General features: G+C 38.4%; 1 protein-coding gene across 1 annotated transcript in view; it reads left to right on the top strand.

Moving 5' to 3' along the window:
* Nucleotides 1-18,674, top strand: part of LOC139936390 (uncharacterized) — a 68,627-nt gene extending 49,953 nt beyond the window's left edge. Inside the window, exons 12-17 of the mRNA XM_071931200.1 lie at nt 1,121-1,213; nt 2,680-2,883; nt 3,579-3,711; nt 4,356-4,560; nt 5,442-10,155; nt 11,270-18,674. Coding sequence (XP_071787301.1) covers nt 1,121-1,213; nt 2,680-2,883; nt 3,579-3,711; nt 4,356-4,560; nt 5,442-10,155; nt 11,270-11,434 — 5,514 coding nt within the window. The 3' untranslated portion in view covers nt 11,435-18,674. The remainder of the gene's footprint in view (nt 1-1,120; nt 1,214-2,679; nt 2,884-3,578; nt 3,712-4,355; nt 4,561-5,441; nt 10,156-11,269) is intronic.
* The last annotated feature ends 2,844 nt before the right edge of the window (nt 18,675-21,518 follow it).

Raw genomic sequence — 21,518 nt, 5'->3', positions numbered from 1 at the left:
GGATGGGTCGAGTTGGTCTTTGAAAAGTGTTCTGTAACCGTTTGTTATAAAATGCATATGGGTAGAAAGATGTTGTAAAAGTAGAATACAATGATCTACACAAATATGCCTCGAAATTGCGTGGTTTTCTTTTTACCTCGTCGACTAACACGGTCGGCCATTTATGGAAGTCAAATTTTGACTCCCATATATGGCTGACCGTGTTAGTTCGCGACGTAAAAGGAAAACTGTGCAATTTTGAGTGATACTTGTGTGGATCATTGTATTCTAAATCTTTCCAACCATATGCATTTCATAACAAACGGTTTCAAACGCTTTTTATAGACCAACTCGTCCGATCCAAGGCACTGTGTTCCTTTTACTGCAAGAGGTCTTTATCCTTGCCAAGAAAGAAAGAATTCTCGCTAGTCTTAAAGGCACTGGACACCTTTGGTTATTGACAGAGACTAGTATTCTCACTTGGTGTATCCCAATATCTATGGCCTGGGTTTGTATCCCACCGCTGCCACCATGTTTAAAGATCGGGGTTCTTCTTTGACCTAGCTGGGGTTACGTCTAAAGTAGAGACTCAAACAGAGAACTATTTATGGAGAAGCCATGTTTTAATCACTGTCAACAGCGCCCTCTGTTGGCGGGTAAACACAGATATTGTTACACATGCAATAACAAACCTGGGAAATTTGGGCTCAATATTGATCATTGGAGTTGCAAGAGAATAATGAAAGAAGAAACACCCATGTTGCACAAATTAGAATGCTTTCAGATGCCTGGAAAATGCTTCAGGCTTGAAGTCTTTCAATATTTGAGTGAGAAATTACTTCTTTCTCAAAAACTACATTACTTCCGAGGGTGCCGTTCCTCGCAATATTATACTATTAACAGCTCTCTTTTGCTTGTTACCAAGTAAGTTTTTATACCAACAATTATTTTGAGAAACTGGTCTTTGACAAATACTAAAGGTGTCCAGTGCCTTTAAAAGTATCATGTGCAAAACTGCTTTGTCAACGAATGCTCTTTCAACTTATCCACTTGAGGCTTATCAAAGGTAATTACTGGCCCAGCTCCCCAAAAAAAACTTTTCCTGAAATTGTATTTCATTCAGTTTTGTTTTGTCTTGCAGCATCTCACCGAGTTACAAGCTAAACTGCACTACCTGAAGATCATTTGTGACTTAAGGTCATTTGGGGGTCGATTCTTCACTGGCACTATGGTGGTACGTACAAGTTTCCTAACTCATTTCAGAAAAACCAATTGTGAAGAAAAACCAAAATATTATTTTGAATGAATGTGCATTTGTTATCTTTGATTCACATTACAGCTTTGTGAACATATTTTTTGTGTGGATACTATTAATGTGATGTGTGACACTTATCTTGAGTGTTGTATGTTGTTGTGATTTTGAAAACTGCATTTACTTGTTTTGAATGTGTCTTTATTCTTGTGATTGTGAAAACTGCATTTACTTGTTTTGAATGTGACTTTATTGTGATTTTGAAAACTGCATTTTCTTGTTTGAATGTACCTTTTTTCTTAGGATTTTTGAAACTGCATTAACTTGTTTTGAATGTATCTTTCTTCTTGTGATTTTGAAAACTGCATTTTCTTGTTCTGAGTGTATCTTTATTCTTGTGATTTTGAAAACTGCATTTACTTGTTTTGAATGTGTCTTTATTCTTGTGATTTTTAAAACTGCATTAACTTGTTTTGAATGTCTTTATTCTTGTGATTTTGAAAAACTGCATTAACTTGTTTTGAATGTCTTTATTCTTGTGATTTTGAAAAACTGCATTTACTTGTTTTGAATGTCTTTATTCTTGTGATTTTGAAAATTGCATTTACTTGTTTTGAATGTCTTTATTCTTGTGATTTTGAAAAACTGCATTTACTTGTTTTGAATGTGTCTTTATTGTGATTTTGAAAACTGCATTATTGCAATTTCTCATTTGTGTGGTTTGTCATCAATATGAAAGTTTTTAGCAGTTTCTTTAGCAAACTATTGTTTTTATAAAGTCTTCATTGGTTAATTTTTTTGCAATTTCTCTTATTTAGATCAGCTTTGTAGTTTAGGATAGGTTTATTGCTCTTATCAAAAGGCTAGTTACATTCCATTTGAAGGCAGTTGTAAAACACATGATACACTAGAAACTTGTTGCAATGATTTACCCCAGATAAACTTTACTAAATAGCTACAAAAGCTTCACTAACTGTATATTTCTTTACTAACATCAGTATTGAGAACAATAAAGGTGTATCAATAGGGTGGCAAATACTGCTACCACAATATTTCTAGGTTCTTCACAATTAGTTAAAGCTTAGACAGGCCTAGTTTAGTTATGGTTAAACTGTTTCAATGCTCACATAATTTGCACACATGTGACGAATTGACTTAAAAACAGTGTTAATTTCATAGAGCTGTTTAAGCAGAATATATTTCTTAACAAATGTCTGCTAAGCATTAATAAGCAGTTTACCAATCACAGATGCTACATTTGAAATGTTATTTTAGCTGGTAACCTTTTTCTGCTAAGCATTATTTAGATGTGCTTAGCATTTGTTTTTAATGCTTTATGAAATTAGGCCTAGGATATAATTAGATAATTTTCTTCAAATCAAAACTGTTATTATGTTTGATCCGTACAAAGCCTAACATCTTTCTTTCCGATGGTGATTTCTCTGTAGACAAATGTGGAGAGTGAAAACTTATTAGACTACCATTGCACCGTGCTGGTCGGTCCAAAATGTGGTATTACTCAGATCATCAGCATGGTACATAACGTCACGTCATTGTTGGCTGAGTTCAGTCAGTTGACTGATATTCAACTCTGTCCTGCACTAGTCGATGGTGACTGCCTAAGGGTGGAGTTACATGTCAAAAATCAAAAGGTCAGTTTGAATATTTTATTTTATTTTGTTTTCAAAACATCTGTCAAGATCTATTTTTTAATGTTTTGTATCATATTCGGGATAGCAGGAATGTCAAGTTTGATTCAGTTTCTAAAGTGCTTTTCTCAATAACTGATTTATTATCCTTATTTATAATAATGTTAAATCTTGTTGGTATGAAAATTCCAGTTGAAACCAGTTCAACTGGTGTTAACTGGTCCCAACTAGTCCAGTTGAATTGATAACTGGATTGAACTGGTTCCTGTTGACACCACAATAATTACCAGTTGGCAACTACTGGTTTCAACTGGTTTATTTTGAGCTACATGTTCCAATTGGACAACAATTGATTCCAGTTGAAACCAGTTGAAACATGTTGACTGTTTAGCTAATTTCAACTTGAATTCCAACATGTATCAATTGGACACCAGTTAATTCCGGTTGAAACAAGTTGACTTTGTAACTGGTTTCAACTGGAATTCCAACATGTACCAGTGGACACCAGTTAATTCCAGTTGAAACAAGTTGACTTAGTAACTGGTTTCAACTGGAATTCCAACATGTACCAATTGGACACCAATTAATTCCAGTTGAAACCAGTTGACTGTTTAAGTTTCAAAAAGTGTCACAAGCGATTTCCATATATATATTGTCGAACAAACATCATCATATTCCCCCCCCCCTTCTCTCCACAGCCGATCGTCATGCTCCTTACTCATGACGATGCATACGACATGGTTACTCTAGTTAACGGGTACTACCGACTGTTTGTAGATGGCAATCGTTCCCTTCTACCATCGCACTACTCCCACTCAGCAGAAACTGAAGGTAAGCTTTCTATGTAGTTTCAATGCCAGGAATAGAACAAAACACACTGCTTTGTGGACAAATACTTTCATATCTAGACTGAGATCATGGGTTTTATTGGTACTTTATTGATGACTGTTGTATTTTAAAGGCACTGGACACTATTGGTAATTACTAAAAATAATTGTTAGCATAAAAACGTACTTGGTAACGAGCAATGGAGAGCTGTTGATAGTATAAAGCATTGTGAGAAATGCTCCCTCTAAAGCATTGAGTTTTTGAGAAAGAGGTAGTTTCTTACTCAAATGTTAAAAGACTTCAGGCCTGATGCCTTTTTAAGAATCTGAAGGCACACAAATTTCTGCAAGAATGGTGCTTTTTGTTTCATTATTCTCTTGCAACTTGCAATTTTCACAACTTTGTTATTTTATTTTTAACGAAATGTTGGAAGACATAATGTGAGAATTACTAACAGGTGTTCATGGGTGGATGTCACAAAGAGTTAAGACTAGTCTCATCTTGAGTTTTGACGAGTTATTCGCCCTAAATAGGGCTAGCCTTAAGTTTTAAATATCTCCAAACTCCTTGTGAAATCGATCCCAGTGTCGTTACTAACAGCAAAGTTGAATGTGGCTGAATGTAATATTTGTTTTCTCTCTGTGCAGCTCCGCCTTATGCTGATAAGCATCGTGTTATCCTAGCAGATTGGAACTACCCCAATGGCCTGGTATCGGAGCTGGTATCAGGGGAGGGAGAAGCCGAGGGAAGGGGAGAGTGGGGTGGTCATAGAGGGGGAGGAGAGGGAGAATATACAGTGGATCTATCCATGGGACCTCCGCCTTATGAAGCAGACATTGCTTACATTAATAGGTCAGTAATTTGATAATTAAGAAGGGAATAGATTGTATCGAATAACCCCTTTGTTGCTGTGAAAGTGGCCATCTTGTAGGGCAGGTCGTATGCGTGTCGAAACTCGTACATCAATGAAGCATGCAGCAAGCAGCGATCTCGTTTTGATTGAATTTTATGGCACACGTACGCACACGCTCACAGACGCCATACTGTGAGGCAGGTATTGGAGTAGTGACATCATATTTGATACGGTCTATAAAAGAGTGGCGACGAGTCCTTAAACGTGGTTGTGCCCTGCAAGGTTTTAACCAGCCGTTTAAGAACGAGTCCCTACTCTTTTATTCCCATTCGTAAATGCGCTTTTGTTAAAAAGCAAAAAAAACTTACAATTAAAGACAATCTGACAAACTGTTTCATAGCAAATTTTCTAAGTTTGTATATTTACAAAAACTCTTTAAAATTCTGTTTCAAACTCGCGCTGGCATATTTTCTATTTAAAGGATCTGTATGCATTTGGCAAACAATTCCCTTTCGAAGTAATGTGTAAAAAGATGTAAGTTTTTATTCCCCCAATTTGATTCTGAGAAGCATTACCACAGTAACCACCTTTTAAAATGAAATTTTCACAGGTTCATTTTAATGTATACATCTAAATTTATAGAGGATTTAAAAGCAATTGGGAAAAACAAACAAACGTACACTTTGCCTTAAAGGAGATAACAATGTTTTTGCACTGACACATGGATAAAATAGTTTTTGTGTTTAACAATTTACTCCAGAAGACGGTCAGAGCACGTCTAGAAAAACTGCCAAAAATGTCTAGCAGTACAAACCGGCTTTTCTTGGAGCCCCCACTACTCACCGCAAACCTTACTTACTTATGTTTCTTATTGTTTCAGATTGAAAGCCTTGGGTCGCTTTCATCCTTTAGAAGCAGCAGGCGGGCAACCGGACGGCGCTGTGATGTCTTATACCATCCAGGAAGAGTCTGAAGAATATGAACCCTCAGACAGCTACAACAACACCCTCCAAAAAAACAGCAACAACTCCCTCAACTCCAGCACCATCTCCAAGTCCGCCTCAGACAGTAGTACCATCTCATCCTGGAGTGACAAATCCCTGGACTTGACGAAGCTCTCTGACATGGTTGAGGACATGTTTGAGGATGTCCGAACCCCAAAATCAGAAACGGGAGAGGACGGCCTTGCACCTATGCAGGAAAACAGACTTGACATGATGATTGATGGGTCAGAGGAGAAGAAGGTCTACTTAGAGACGAGCGGAGACACGTATAACATGCCCAGGAGGAAGTCTCTTACAAAACATTTTGATGTGAGCGATTCTGTCGCTATGTACTCGCCGATTAACGAGAGGAAGAGTAAAGGACAAGTCAAACTTTTGCATTATACTATCTACAATGATAACAGCTTGATCCCTGTTGGAGAAATTTGCCCGTCTCTCTCGGATTGTGAAGACTATGCTGGGGAGGAGGAGGAGGAGGAGGAGGAGGAGGATGAGACGGAATTGCAAGAAATGATTCCTGTGTCCAATGAGAACAGTTCAAGAGGCAAACTTGTTGTTCAGGACTCTGTGTTACTCGCTCATACCAGACATGCCAGCAAAGAAGATGGTCTTCGAGATGCAAGCAATGATAACCAAGATGAGAACGATAGAGACATAAAGACAGATGCCTTCCATAACTCATCTCGCTCAAACAGCAGTGTTGACAGCGACATTGTCGACCTAACACAAACTTCATTTGTCAGCAGTCCAGGCAAAGATGATTCTCTAACAGAATCAGAAATCCCTCCACTAAATTTATCAAACCTTTGCACAAAGAAGACTGACGAAGAGCAGGTTGACAAACTGCCTGCTTCTGACTCGCCTGTGCCTGTATCGATCATTGATCTACCTTCTCCTGATGTAGAAGAGGAGTTGTCAGATGAAGCTCATGGATTCCAGCTCTCCACCTTAGACGCAATAAACGTCAGCCTCCACCATAAAGACAACCTCCTCAGCAGATCCGTCCAGCGGGATCCAGAATGCGAATCAGATTCCGGTAATGAGACCATCTCCTCTGAAATCATCGACAATGGCGTCGCAGATGAATCCTTCCTCAGCCATTCTCCGTCAGACTATTTCAGCATGGTTTGCGGAAGGAAATCTCCATCAAGAGCAGAGAATGTGGATCGTGACCCGACCCCTACCCCAGAGCTCTCGGGGGACAATCCTCCAAACCTGGTCAGCTCCTTAGGGTCTGATACCGACAGCATATCAACCCTACATGGAAGTAGCCCAAACTTGAGTGCCTTTGAGGGTTCAGCGAGTGACACACTGGAATCAGATTCTAAGTCCCAGGAGGACACCATCGATGAACTGATCGCCTCTTTAATCATCTCTCCTCCTACAGTGGAAATGGGAGATCTTGATGAGGAGCTCCTTAATGCTGTCATTCCTCCCCCACCAATGTCGGACTTTGACATTGGAGTCATAGAATCACTGATTGTTCCACCACCTCCTGCAATTACACCACCAATTTCTCCACCCAAAACTCCAACTAAATCACTAAAAACTAAATCACCAAGCTCAAGTGACAGTAGTTTCACCACTACCGTCATGATCAATTTGATCGAGGGGCCCGTCCTAAGTAAAGAAATTACATCCCTAGAAATTGAACTTCCCAAAGGACAACTTAACACTTATAGTGCATCTCCTAAAGAAGATTTTCATACTACACTTTTCTCAAAAGATAGCCCAATCCATCTTGAGAAAGATAGTACAATCAGAGCTTCTTTAAAAGAGAGCCCAATTAGATCTGAAAAAGATAGCCCAATTAGATTTATAGATGAGAGCTCAACCCAAGCTCTTCTAAAAGATAGCCCAATCAGATCTCAAGAAAAGAGCCCCATCCAAGCTCTTCTAAAAGATAGCCCAATTAGATCTAAAAAAGATAGCACCATCAGATCTCAAGAAGAAAGCCCAATCCAAGCTTTTCAAAAAGATAGCCCAATTAGATCTGAAGAAAAGAGCCCAATTCAAGCTCTTCATAAAGATAGCCAAATTAGATCTCACGAAGAAAGCCCAATCCAAGCTCTTCTTCAAGATAGCCCAATCAGATCTCAAGAAAAGAGCCCAATTCAAACTCTTCTAAAGGATAGCTCAATTAGATCTCAAAAAGAGAGCCCAATTCAAGCTTTTCAAAAAGATAGTGCAATTAGATCTCATGAAAAGAGCCCAATTACACCGCATAATGCACCTGAACCAGAGAGCTCCACAATACAAAGTAACTCAAGACCAAACTCCCCTATTAAAGTACCAGTATCTCCAAGCAAAGGGGAACCAAACCCCAGCAATGCGTCATCAAGCAGACCAAGGAAGATAAGTTCCAGTATGTTGAGTTCTAGCCAGGACAGCGGATTCAGTCAGCTAGGACCTGGGGATCTGGACCACATTGGTGTCGCTTTGGATGAGATAAACACCGGACAAAGTAAATTCAAGGAGGCCAAACGAGTTGAAGTAAGAAACAGGGAAAACCATTTGAATGAAGACACCACATTCACAGAGCATTCTGAGGATTGCGAAACACCGAGTGCAGAAATTGGAGGAAGTTCTGAAATTGACTCAGATGGTGGAGATGATTGTGGTTCTGTTGAGTCATCTAAAGATATTCCAGACTCAGTTCTAGCTGCTCTTCTCACTGCTGTTGAGCCAATTCCAGAGGTCAAGTCAATTAAAGTTGCTCCGAAAGTGCCTCCAAAAAGAGTTGTCAGACCAAAGGTAGCTCGACAGGCTAGTGTGGATAGTCTTACTGGAGGGGATTTTGATACGACAGTTCCCCCCAAGAAATCAGAGCCGAAGGAGACATCTCCGAGTGCCCCAGAGCCCCCACCCAGAAGGAGGTATTCACCAGGATTGTTCAAGAAGATCTATCAATTTGAGACGGGGAAGGCTGTTGAAGTGCAGGAGCGCTCTAGCTCTGTCCATAGGTCCTCATCTCTGAAGGTTGTCAGTAAGGCGGTCAGCTCTGACCAAATGAATGGAAAGTGTGCAGTACAAACTGAAGAAACGGTGAAGACTGTTAAAAGGTCTTCGTCGTTTGCACCGGGTCAACGCTCTGGTTTGATTAATGTAGGGACAGAGGATGAGGAAGCTTATCAAGATTCAAGGAGAGGAGAGGATGTGAACCTAGGACCAAGTGAAATTATTGATAACAAAACAAAATCAAACACGAACAATAAAACTATCCTTGGTCCAAGATTATCAGTAGACAGTGAGCTGGGACTTGAAAATGAAAGCCATCAACCAATTGCAAGGAGTAATACCTTCTCAGCAGGTGTTGCTCCAGATGGTAAGAAACCAAGAAGGAAGGCTCCCCCACCCCCGCCTCCAAAACCAGATCACCTCAAACGCTCAAAAGAGAAACAGAATTTCAGGAACACTGTATCATCATCGAGTCCTTCATCTATTGCGAAGCTATTGTCTCCTTCAAGAAGTTTATCATTCCTTCGGGGAGCGAAACCTTTTTCAAAAAGTTCCAGCAAATCTGACGAGCCCGCTCTGCCGACCTCACCGAAAGAAAAGAGAAGGTCGAGACCCTTGAGGGCGTTTCGATCACTTTCTCGAAAGGATTCTTACGACGTGTCGATGTTTGATCACAAAAAAGACAAATCTGGAGAACCTTCTTTTAAAGAATCCCAGAAACTTCGAACAGTAGGAGGATTACATCGGCGTGTTTCACAAGACCTCAGTGATGTGTTTGATGAGCCACAAACAAATCCTCGCCCAGTTTCTCTCTATGATGCAAGATCGAAGTCTGAAGACTTGAGTAGTGCATCTGATTTATCTTTTGCACCACTTCGGCACAGCCAGTCCTTAAGCAAAGCAACAAGCAGGCCTGTTTCATACCCATCATCCCCTCAAAAGTACCCAGGCCCAGGTTCGATTCATGCATCCCTGCCCAAGCGCCCGCCTCCTCCTCGCCCAAATAACCCTCCAGCCTCCCCGAGGAAGGCTATGTACCCTTCTGACGACTCTTTATCCTCATCCTCATCTGAGATGCAGCTATCGCCAGTCCCGCTTCCAAGTCCTAGCGGCTACGACCAGGACAGCACCGACTCCGACGACTTCTCCACACCACCTCCACTCCCCGTCTCTCTCCCGCCAGTCAAATCCAGACCTCGGGCTCTCCCTGAGCACTTCATCCCTCCTCCATCGTTCACATCAACCAAATCCATGAACAGCTTTGAGTCGGACGTAAGTGCCGATTCATACACCTTAGAACTGGAAAGTAAAGAGTACCTCGGCAAGGAATCTGTCGCAGAAGCTCTTGGAGACATCAGGCTTCTGATCTCGGAGCTACAAACCTGCATCTTGGCAGAAGAATCAGAGCCCAGCTTGAGACAGTTCAAATTTTGCAAGGATTCCTTGGTGTCTGAGGTGCGGGAGTTCACCAGCAATACGAAGATGCTGGTGAGCAGTGCTGGACAGTCTGAAGCCCAGCTAGTCAGGAGTGTCAATAGCAGTATGCATACCCTCGCTAGACTCTGCTCAGACACACAGCAAATGATGAAGGCAATGGTGTCTATAATGCAAGCAACAAATCTTGGAAACAAGGTGAGTGCCCATCAATGCAACACTCTTGATATTTAAAGAACTGGATACCTTTGGTCTGTAAAAGACTAGTATTCTCACTTGGTGTATCCCAACATATGCATAAAATAACCAGTTTGACTCAATTGGTCATTGAAGTTTGTAAGAGAATAATGAATGAAAACACACCCCTGTTGCATTATTTTGTGTGCTATTAGATGCATAATAAAAGGCTTTCAGTTGAAGTCTTGAATTCGAGACCTCGGCTGAGCTATTGATTTCAATTCAAATATTTTAGTGAGAAATTACTTCTTTCTCGAAAACTACGTTACTTCAGAGGGAGCCGTTTCTCACAATGTTTTATACTATCAACAGATCTCCATTGCTTGTTACCAAGTAAAATTTTACGCTAACAATTTTTTTGAGTAATAGCCAATAGTGTCCAGTGCCTTTAAAGACACTGGAAACTATTGGTAATTGTCAAAGACCAGTCTTCTCACTTTGTGTATCTCAACATGCATAAAATAACAAACCTGTGAAAATTTGAGCTCAATCGATCTTCGAAGTTGCGAGATAATAATCAAACTTCGTCACACGAAGTTGTGTGCTTTCAGATTCTTGATTTCGAGACCTCAAATTGTAAATCTGAGGTCTGAAAATCAAATTTGGGAAAACTACTTTGTGAGAAACGGCTCTCTCTGAAGAAACTTAGTTTTTGAGGAAGAGGTTATTTCTCACTGAAATATTAAAAAAATTCAGGCCTGAAGCTTTTTTTAGGCATCTGAAGGCACACAAATTTGTTCAAAAAGAGTGTTTTTTTTCTTTTCGTTTTTCTTGCGATTTTGATAAACAATTGATTCCATATTTCCACAGATTTGTTATTGTATGCATATGTTGGTGTACACCAACTGAGAATACTGGTCTTTGACATTTACAAAAGGTGTCCACTGCCTTTAAACATTATTTTCAAATTGAAGCATTTAATATGCTTATATTTTTGTGTTTCACTTAAACAATAATTTTATGTATGAATGTTTATTTATTGGAAAATAACAAAGTGAATTTGTTTTAACAAAAATAAGTTCCCATTCAAATTGACATTTTTGTGATTGTTATATATTTTATTCTCTGTCCTTAGACAAAAGAGATTGCTTCAAACTTCAGCAACACACTTTCCGCAGCTTCCGAGGCTCATGGGAAAAACCTAAACGATCCCAAAATGCAACTGCTGCTACGGCAGGCCCAAACAATGGCGGCCATGTTGTCAGCTTTGATGAGAACCCTACGTATGCTCCAGAGCTGAACGTCATAATTTTCTGCAAAAGGATACGATAGTGTACTGTAAATACTTTTTTATTCTTAGCTTTTGTACATATTTTGTGTATAAAGAAATGTTGTTGTAAATCGTCACAATGCATGAATTTTAATTGCATATAATCATAATCATGAATAATTTTTTGGGAGTTTAATAATCCGAGCCTCAACATTTTTGTGTGAAAGTAAAGACTTAATTTAATAGATGATAAATTTGCATTGGGGATAAATAATATTAATTTGATATAGAAAGGTTTGCCGTAACACCATGTAATGACTATCTCTAATGAGGTTGGGTGGTTCTGAAAAGACGTTTCGATCAGTATGCTCTGATGGTCTTCTGGAGAAATATTAATTTGGGTTTTACCCTTACACAGATGCCTGTAAGCATTGTATACTCTCCAGTATATACAGAGTACTTTTCAGAGATCTCTGTTAAAAAAATCGCAGGCATATTACTCGGGTGGTTTGGAATGCAAGATCATTGCAATTCTAGAGCAGTGTCTTCACCAACTAGATTACCGAGGTTGCCCGGTAGCTAGAGGCAATTCGAATCGTCGTAGCAGCAGGTACCGCAATGCTTTACATCATTGCAGTACCCGGTTTTAGGGTTAAATAAAAATTATTAAAGACTTATTGATTTAAAGTGGTTGCCCTTCACCAATGTGGATTTATAAAGCCTTTTGTGCCCAGTGATTTTGGATTGACTTTTTTAGAGAGGGCACTTATCATATAATGACAAATATTCAGAATTTTTTATAAAATTTGGAATATAAATCCAGTGGAAAACAATTGTATTGCAAAACAATTGTATAAACTACTGGTCCAAACTGTATTCATTGTCATTGATGATAAAGAAAGTAGATTCACAACACATACAAATCAATAATTGTGATATATTCTTGAAAATCTCTTGTCATAAACAACTCCACAATCCTTGAACAGAAGTGCATGTCTAGATTGAAGATAACCACTTCATGAATAATAATACCCTTTTGAAAAACAAAGATAGAGAGCATATTATTGTTTCGTCATGGCAACTCTAGTTTGGAGTGGTTATCAGTTTTGAGGGTGTGATCGAGAGCTTTCATTGAGGCCTTATCAGTTGAACCACTGAAGGTCAAGTGAAATTGTGCATTTTACTGCCACAGGTGGGCTACTGTTTGATTGGTCACATGACATTGAATGTAGTGACCCTTGACCTCAATGTGACCCCATTCAGCCTCTTTGTGTTTACAGGTCAAGAGGGTGGTCATTTTGGATGAGCAGTTTCCATTCACAGAAAGCTTAAAGGCACTGTTCACTTTTGGAAGTTACTCCAAATAATTGTTAGCATAAAAACTCACTTTGGTACCGAGCAACGGAGAGCTGTTGATGGTATAAAACATTGTGAGAAATGGCTCCCTCTGAAGTAGCATAGTTTTTTTGGAAAGAGGGAATTTCTCACTAAAATTATAAAAGACTTCTGACCAGAGGCCTTTTATTCCTATCTAAAAGCACACTATTTTGTTACAACAAGGGTGTTTTTTTTCTTTTCATTTTCTTGCAACTTCAATGACCAATTGAGTCAAAATTTTTACAGGGATGCGTTGGGATACACCAAGTGAGAATACTGGTCTTTGACATTTACCAAATGTGTTCGCCGCTTTAAAGGCACTGGACACTTTGGGTAATTACTCAAATTAATTGTTAGCAGAAAAATTACTTGGTAACGAGCAATGTAGAGCTGTTGTTAGTATAAAACATTATGAGAAATGGCTCCCTCTGAAGTAGCGTAGTTTTTTGGGAAAGAGGTAATTTCATTCAAAGATTAAAAGACTTCAGCTAAAGCTGTTATTATGCATCTGTAGTGAAAGCAAAGTAATGCAACAAGGGTGTTTCTTCTTGTATTGTTATCTTGCAACTTCGATGGGCAATTGAGCCAAAATGTTCACAGATCTGTTGTTTGTTTTTATTTGTTATTTTGGGGATACACCAAGTGAGAATACTGGTGATTGACAATTACCAAATTACCAAAAGGCAGTGGACACTATTGGTAATTACTCAAAATGATTATTAGCATAAAACCTTACTTGGTGACGAGTAATGGGGAGAGGTTGATGGTATAAAACAACGTTAGAAACGGCCCCTCTGAAGTGACATAGTTTTCGAGAAAGAAGTAATTTTCGACGAATTTGATTTTGAGACCTCAAGTTTAGAATTTGAGGTCTCGAAATCAACCATCTAAACGCACACAACTTCGTGAGACAAGGGTGTTTTTTTCTTTCATTATTACCTCGCAAGTTCGATGACTGATTGAGCTCAAATTTTCACAGGTTTGTTATTTTATGTGTATGTTGAGATACAATAACTGTGAAGGCTAGTCTTTGACAATTACCAATAGTGTCCAGTGCCTTTAATTGACCTTGTACAGCAAGGTTGGCCACTCGGATGTAAATAATGACATGTTTTCCTCACTACCTTGACCATGTTTCATCATCCCCATTGGGAATTTCAAAATTGAAATTCTGAAATTAAAAATCGAAATAGAAGAGCTAGCCTTCAGTGAAAGTTAGTACCCTTTATAGTATATATTTTGGTATTGACTCTTTTTGTTAGCAACCTAACATCAATAGTCTTTATAATATTTGGTACGTGCATCTTACCATCATTATAGAATTAGTCTTCAAGCTTTCATTCTGACCAATGTCCTTCGTGACACATATCTGCTTGATGAAATTGATCTAAACCAGGCCAGAGAACCTTGTTCTCTTCATGCAGTTGTATTATTCAAAGGTACTACTTATAAGGGAAAAAAAGATACAAGCTAGACTGCGTTTCCGTCCTGCCTCAGAATTTCTTTACATTGGTTTGTTTTGGGGAATCAAAGATGGATATATCATTCACTCATTCATTTGTTCATTCATCTAAAGGCACTGGACACTATTGACAATTACTCAAAACAAATGTTGGCAAAAACCTTACTTGGTAACAGCAATGGAGATCTATTAAGAGTATAAAATGTTGTGAGAAACAACCTTTAATTGCACTGGACACCTTTGGTAGTTGTCAAAGACCAGGGGCCAATTTCATGCTTAAGCACAAATTTTGGTAAGCACGAAAGTAGCACGCTTATTTTACACATGTTACTGGCCAAAATGTCATGCCATATACATTGCTTGTGACTGGTATTTAGCTGTTGTTTACTTAGCATAACAATGGAGTGGAGTCTTGGCCAGTAATCTGATTTTACTAAGCAAGGATTTTTTTTGCTTAAGCAAAGTTTTGTGCCTATGAAATTGGGCCCAGTATTTACACTTGGTGTATTCCAAAATTATGCATAAAATAACAAACTTGTGAAAGTTTGGACTCAATTGGTCATGAAAGTTGCAGAGAATAATGAACGAAAAAAAAAAACACCCTTGTTGCCCTAATGTGTGTGCTTTCAGGTGCCTCAAAAGGGCTTCAGTCCTGAAGTCTTCTAGGATGAGTGAGAAATTACTTCTTTCTCAAAAACTATGATACTTCAGAGGGAGCCGTTTCTCACAATGTTTTATGCGATCAACAGCTCTCCATTGCTCATTACCAAGTAAGTTTTTATGCAAACAACTATTTTGAGTAATGACCAATGCCTATGAGTGATGAGTCAATTAGTCTGCCATACAATGTCTGTTGGTTTATGACAGACATGAAGCGCTTAGACAAGTGTCAGACTCCTTGGGTGAGTTCTGTTTCGAGTGGCAGGTGTTTTCCAGGAAAGGACACAACTTACTGCCTCATTATACATGTTAAAGCGGAAAAATATGAGCACCTAACGGATGGTTAATTTAAAAGTGACCCTAATTATAACAAGATCGCTGGGACTGTCCAAATTCCTGTCTCTAATTGGAACAGCAAAACAAAGAAACACAAAGCAGACTTGAGATTTAGGACTTCAGAATCTACTGTTGATAAGCAAAACCTCTTTTAAACAGGAATGTTGTCAAACAGAAATGTTGTTATTAGAAGAGAGCGAAAACAAAGAAACACAAAGCAGTAATGAGATTCAGGGTTTCAGAATGTACCTCTCTAAAACCGTAATGTTTTAAAACCATAATGTTTTAAAACCGTAATGTTTTAAAACCGTATCGTTTTAAAACAGGAATGTTTTAAAACAGGCAAGTTGTTATTAGAGGACAGCAAAACAAAGAAACACAAAGCAGTATATTAGTTTCCGGAATTCAGAATGTACTCTAAACTAAAGCAAAACCTCTCTAAAACAGGAAGGTTGTTATAAGAGGACAGCAAAACAAAGAAACACAAAGTAGAATTGAGATTTAGGACTTAAAGGCAGTGGACACTATTGGTAATTACTCAAAATAATTATTAGCATAAAACCTTTCTTGGTGAAGAGTAATTGGGAGAGGTTGATGGTATAAAACATTGTGCGAAACGGCTCCCTCTGAAGCGCCATAGTTTTCGAGAAAGAAGTAATTTCCCGCAAATTTGTTTTTGAGACCTCAGATTTAGTAAAACAGGCAAGTTGTTATTAGAGGACAGCAAAACAAATAAGCATTAAGTAGAAAGTGAGATTCAGGAATTCAGAATCTACTCTTCATAAACAAAACTTCTTTAAAACAGGAATGTTTTAAAACAGGAAGGTTGTTATTAGAGAACAGCAAAGCAAAGAAACACAAAGCAGTACATTAGATTCCAGAATTCAAAATGTACTCCTTTTAAGCAGAACCTCTCTAAAACAGGAATGTTTTAAAATGAGCAAGTTGATACATGTATAAGAAAACAGCAAAACAAATAAGCATAAAGTAGAAAATGAGATTCAGGACTTCAGTTTGTACTATTTCTTCGTTTTCTGTTTTTTTTTTTTCTTTCTCCCCATTTTCTCAGTGTGCCTTTTTCATTTCTAACTCTCCAAGTCGAATGCAATACTACTGAGCTTGGATTTAAGTACTTAAATTTTCATTAATTGTGTTTTTAAGACACTGATTGGGGTATACAACACTGCGGGTTTAGTAAGACAACACTGTACATGAGGATCATCATCATGTACAGTGTATGAGTGCTTTGGGAATTACAAATATACTTGATGGTTGCAATTAGCTGTGTTTTAATACACTTCAATGTGGATATATATATATATTTTGTATTTGAATATTCTGAGCGAATGTACTATTCCTGTTTCTATAAAAGTACTTCAGTGTGAATAAGTCAAAGTGTGAACTACTATTATGCTCTTATATCTGATTATAACATACAATGTTGTGTATATATTTTAGAGTCTTGTATAAATTAATCCAATATTGCAGAGCAGCATTTGAGTAAGTTTCACTGGTGGTCTTTGCAATTTCTGCTATATGATGTATTTTTAAACATATGCATGGGATATGCACTAATTCAAGATGTGTCTTATTTTACAAATATTCACTTATTTATTTTACTTGTAATTATGCAAGAAATTAAAATCATGCAAATAATTTTGGGGAGAGTAAATTCTAGTAGGTAACATTTGGAGCAGTTGTTTTACGCCGTTAAGTGGAATACACAATCTGAGAAACCATACTGTCGGTAACGGTTATCAGCTTCAAACTTTTATCGCACGGCCACGACCCAGCGTGAATTTTAATTGGCTTACATGAGCTTGCGCGCCCAACTTGCGAAGCCAGCTGGGCCCAATTTCATAGCGCTGCTTAACGGTAAGCAAATGTTGGTGCTTACTGTAGCAGAACAATTTGTTAAGCTTATTTCACAGCAGAAAAATAGGCAGCCATAATGCGCATTCACCATGGATTTTCATTGTGACGTCATTTATTTTCGCGCAATAAGCATCGGAAGGTTAGCATGCCTTTTCATGTGCTAACGGTTTAGCAGTGCATGAAATGGAAATCGCACAGTAAGCACAAAATCGGCCGCTAAGCAGCGCTATGAAATTTGGCCCAGGGCCCAATTTCAAAGAGCTGCTTAAGCACCAAATTTTGCTTAAGCAAAAAAATCCTTGCTTAGCATATTCAGATTACCGGCCAAGACTCCACTCGATTGAAATAAGTGAGCTATTTTCGTGCTTAAGCAACTCTATGAAATTGGCCCCTGGTCTTAAACAGCTTCAGTTGTGTCTTTATCAACCGTTTAAAAGAGCTGCTTAAGCACAAAATTTTGCTTAAGCAAAAAAATCCTTGCTTAGCATAATCAGACTTCCGGCTAAGACTCCACTCGATTGAAATAAGTGAGCTATTTTCGTGCTTAAGCAGCTCTGTGAAATTGGCCCCTGGTCTTAAACAGCCTCAGCTGTGTCTTTATCAACCGTTTAAACACCCCACGTGATGCGCTCTCCACCAATAGGAGTAGCGAAACTGTCTGAGGTATTTATGAATACAACAACAAAATTCTTTTGGACATTGCCATTACAGAAATGTACATATCTCCAAAGACAATTCTGTTTTACGTCGAATTTAAAAGCGAATCAAGTCTCCAGTTTTGTTGATCTTTAAAAATGTTTACTAAGTTGTTGTTATTGTTATTTGGGTTTTATTTTCGGCTTGAGAGGTGGATTCTGTTAATTTGACGACCAAATCCAGCTTCTTATTCTTCTTTTTTAAAGTGTTATTAATTTATTTTCAGCAGTGATGTGGATATAAAACTTACTTTTATTGAAGTGTACATTTTGGTTGGTTGGGTGACATCAACACATTTATATTATTGTTTTCGGGTTGACAAATATGGAAGCTTTTGTATTGTTGTGTTACCTTTTCTTTTGTATTCCAATTTATAAACAAAAGTCAGTATTTTATGTTGATATATTATTTACAGACTGTGTGCAAAATGTAGGGTTTAGGCAATTTTAACACATTTCTATAATATTCTATTTCCGTGTGTGTTTCAATCCACAAGTGCATTTTAAAATGGTTTCCCCTCAATGTTTCAGGGTGTTTATTAAATGTACTACTTTATTGTTAGAATACCGTTCTTTAAATACTGCAAGTAAAGCTAAGTGCCCAGAGGGTGGATTTCACAAAGAGTTAGGACTAGTCTTATCTCGAGTTAGGACCAGTAACTCGTCCAAACCTCGAACTATCCATGCAATTTGTATATCTTCTAGGACTAGTCCTAAGTTAGGACTAGTCTCAACTCTTTGTGAAATCGACCCCTGAAGTACTGTAACCATTTAACGTGTCAGCTGATTTCGACACACAACATGTATCAACACTTAATAAAATCATGTACTTAATTCGCATATGACTTATAATATGCAAAAAGTATTCATTTGCTTTCGAGTTTACATTGTTTAACCCTTATGAGTGTGTTACACACTTAGAAACTTGCCATTTAGAAACTTGCTAATAAGTTTTTCGTTACACATGGACCCCGTAAAAAATGGATCCGCTCCTGGTGCCACCACGCCCCGCCCCGCCCCGCCCCGCCTCGCCCCGCCTCGCCCCGCCCCGCCTCGCCCCTGTAAACACAAATCCTTGTCTTATCGCTGATTGTACTATTTTCTTCCTCCATGATTGTACAATGTTTAATGCTTCACATCATTACTCGTACATGTTTACACCACAGCCTCCCCCTGCTTGTTAGTAGTAATTGAGGCGCATCTCTAAGTGAGAATTTCATCGAGAGTTTCGTTGGACGCGGCAAGCTGGTCTGCGGAGGCCTTAATTGATACACCTGTGAAGTCAGAAACGTTCCATATCAAAATGAAAAAAGCTGGATGAACACTTGAACAGATCCACTTAAGTGGTTCTTTTATCAATTTATAGTGAGCATTCCGTCATTAACGAACATGTTAGAGAATTTCAGATAGTAAAATTTAAACCAGATTATTTTGTTCACTGCTGCTGTTCGTTCTTCTGGTTGTTCTTGATGATGTTGTTGCTGTTGTTTCTGATATTGTTGTTGTTGTTCTTGATGTTGTTGTTCTTGATTTTGTTGTTGTTCTCCCCTTTTGTTCCTGATGTCGTTCTTCTTGTGGTTCTTTCTGTTGTTCTTCTTGATGTTGTTGTCCTTGTTGTTCTTTTTGTTTTTTAAGTTGTTGTTCTTGATGTTCTTCTTCTTGATGTTGTTCTTTTTGTTGTCGTCGTTGATGTCGTTGTTGTTGATGTCGTTGTTGTTGATGTTGTCCTTGCTGTCTTGATGTTGTTGTTCCTCTTGTCGTTTTTGATATTGTTGTTGTTCATGTTGTTCTTCTTTTTGTTCTTCTTTTTGTTCTTCTTGATGTTGTTGTCCTTGTTCTTCTGAATTTTTGTTGTTCCTCTTGTTGTTCTCGATATTCGTGGTGTTTTCCTTCTTCTTCTTGTGCCTGTTCTTATTTACATAAAAGGGGAAACACTAAAGGCATGTTTGTAGACGAAGTCGTGTCATTATCCAGCGTTTCAATTATTCAAAGCATGGCAAAAACAACCATGTACAACTATAAATAGGCCTGTGACTTGGGGAAAAAGAGTTTCTTTTCGAGGAAGACGTGACCAGCCTCTCTAAATAATGATATCTAAGGCGTTGTTCTGCCGTATTAATTGCGAGACCTAACGAAGTCTATCTACAATGGTCAACGTCAATCCTTGAATTCTGAAACGGGGCCGTATTCTTCGTGAGTGAAATTAAAGTAATTGATTGCTTTCGTGAACCCTTTTGTCGGAATTGGACGAGAACACTTCCACTTGCGGGATTAGAAACGTTGTTTCGATGATATTTATAGAGGGAAATTATACCTTTGGTTTTCGGATCGTTCGATGATTCAATCCAGTATAAATGTAGATGATTTCTCGAACCTTCTAAATCACGTCAGAATTGGACGGGAACACTTGTGGCAGTAGAAACACTGACTGTAAACATTTGTGATGATATTTATAGTGGCAAGTTATGGGTTCAAACGGGCTTTCAAGACCCGCCTTTCTCCTAGTCTGATGAGCAAGGTTGACAGCGTATTTCTTCTGTCTTTCTTCAGAGCCTTGAAATTATATCTTATGGTAATTTGGCGCTTTATAAATACAGTTATTATTAGAATACAGTTATTAAATGTAGGTGTGTACAGTAAAACCAGCATGTGCAATTGTCGGGCTGCAATTTTTATTTCCGTACCGCATAAGATCCAATTACGTTTTCTGTATTCGGAGCCAATTGTTTTACTCCACAAAATGGCCGCCCGTGTAAGTTCGCAAATAAAAGGAAAACCTTCGAGGCATATTGTTGTGTATAGCATTATATTCTACTTTTAAATTATCTTTCTAACCAAAATGCATTTATAAGAAACTGTTTCAAACGCTTTTCATAGACAAGCTCGCCCGATCCAAGGCAACGTGTCCCTTTAGAGCCATTGCACCCTTTTGGTACAGAAAAAAAGTTCACAGATTTACAAATAACTTACAGGGTTTACAGAAGGTAGTGGTGAAATACTTCTCTTGAAATATTATTCCATGAAATGCTTTACTTTTTGAGAAAACAGTAAAACAATATCAATTCTCGTTAACGAGAATTACGGATTTATTTTAAACGCATGTCATGACACGGCGAAACGTGGGGATACAAGGGTGGGTTTTCCCGTTATTTTCTCCCGACTCCGATGACCGATTAAGCCCAAATTTTCACGGGTTTGTTATTTTATATATAAGTTGTGATACACGAAGTGTGGGCCTTGGACAATACTGTTTACCGAAAGTGTCCAATGGCTTTAAGATATGTGTGGACTATAACCAAACCAATCATGTCTTATTCCTAGACTCAAACCAGTAGGTTTAGAACCTTTTTAGTATTGGACCCGACTATACGAAGACTTCGTTTAAAACGGCCGAAATTTGACGCTTAGGGTGTTTTCCGAAATCCTAACAGTAATTTCCTGTTGCATTTCCAACTGCAATTAACAAAAAGATTTCATTGTGGAAACTGCAAATGAAGCTGTTCTTTTGGGACTTACGCACACCAAACGGCGTCAGAAGAAACAACGCTGAGCATAAGCCCATGGTAATTGGTTCGCACGTTGAGTGACAGTGGGGCCCCCGAGACTCAAGACACATATACATTGATACACGAGTGCTTTATTAGACAACTTGGGATGTCTCTGAAGTTGTTGATTTTCTCCTCACGTACCTATAGTCATCAGTAACGAA

This window comes from Asterias amurensis, chromosome 4 (assembly GCF_032118995.1).
Source record: "Asterias amurensis chromosome 4, ASM3211899v1".
Lineage (NCBI taxonomy): Eukaryota > Metazoa > Echinodermata > Asteroidea > Forcipulatida > Asteriidae > Asterias > Asterias amurensis.
The sequence above is the reverse complement of the archived record's forward strand: the minus strand, read 5'-3'. Positions and strand labels throughout refer to the sequence as shown.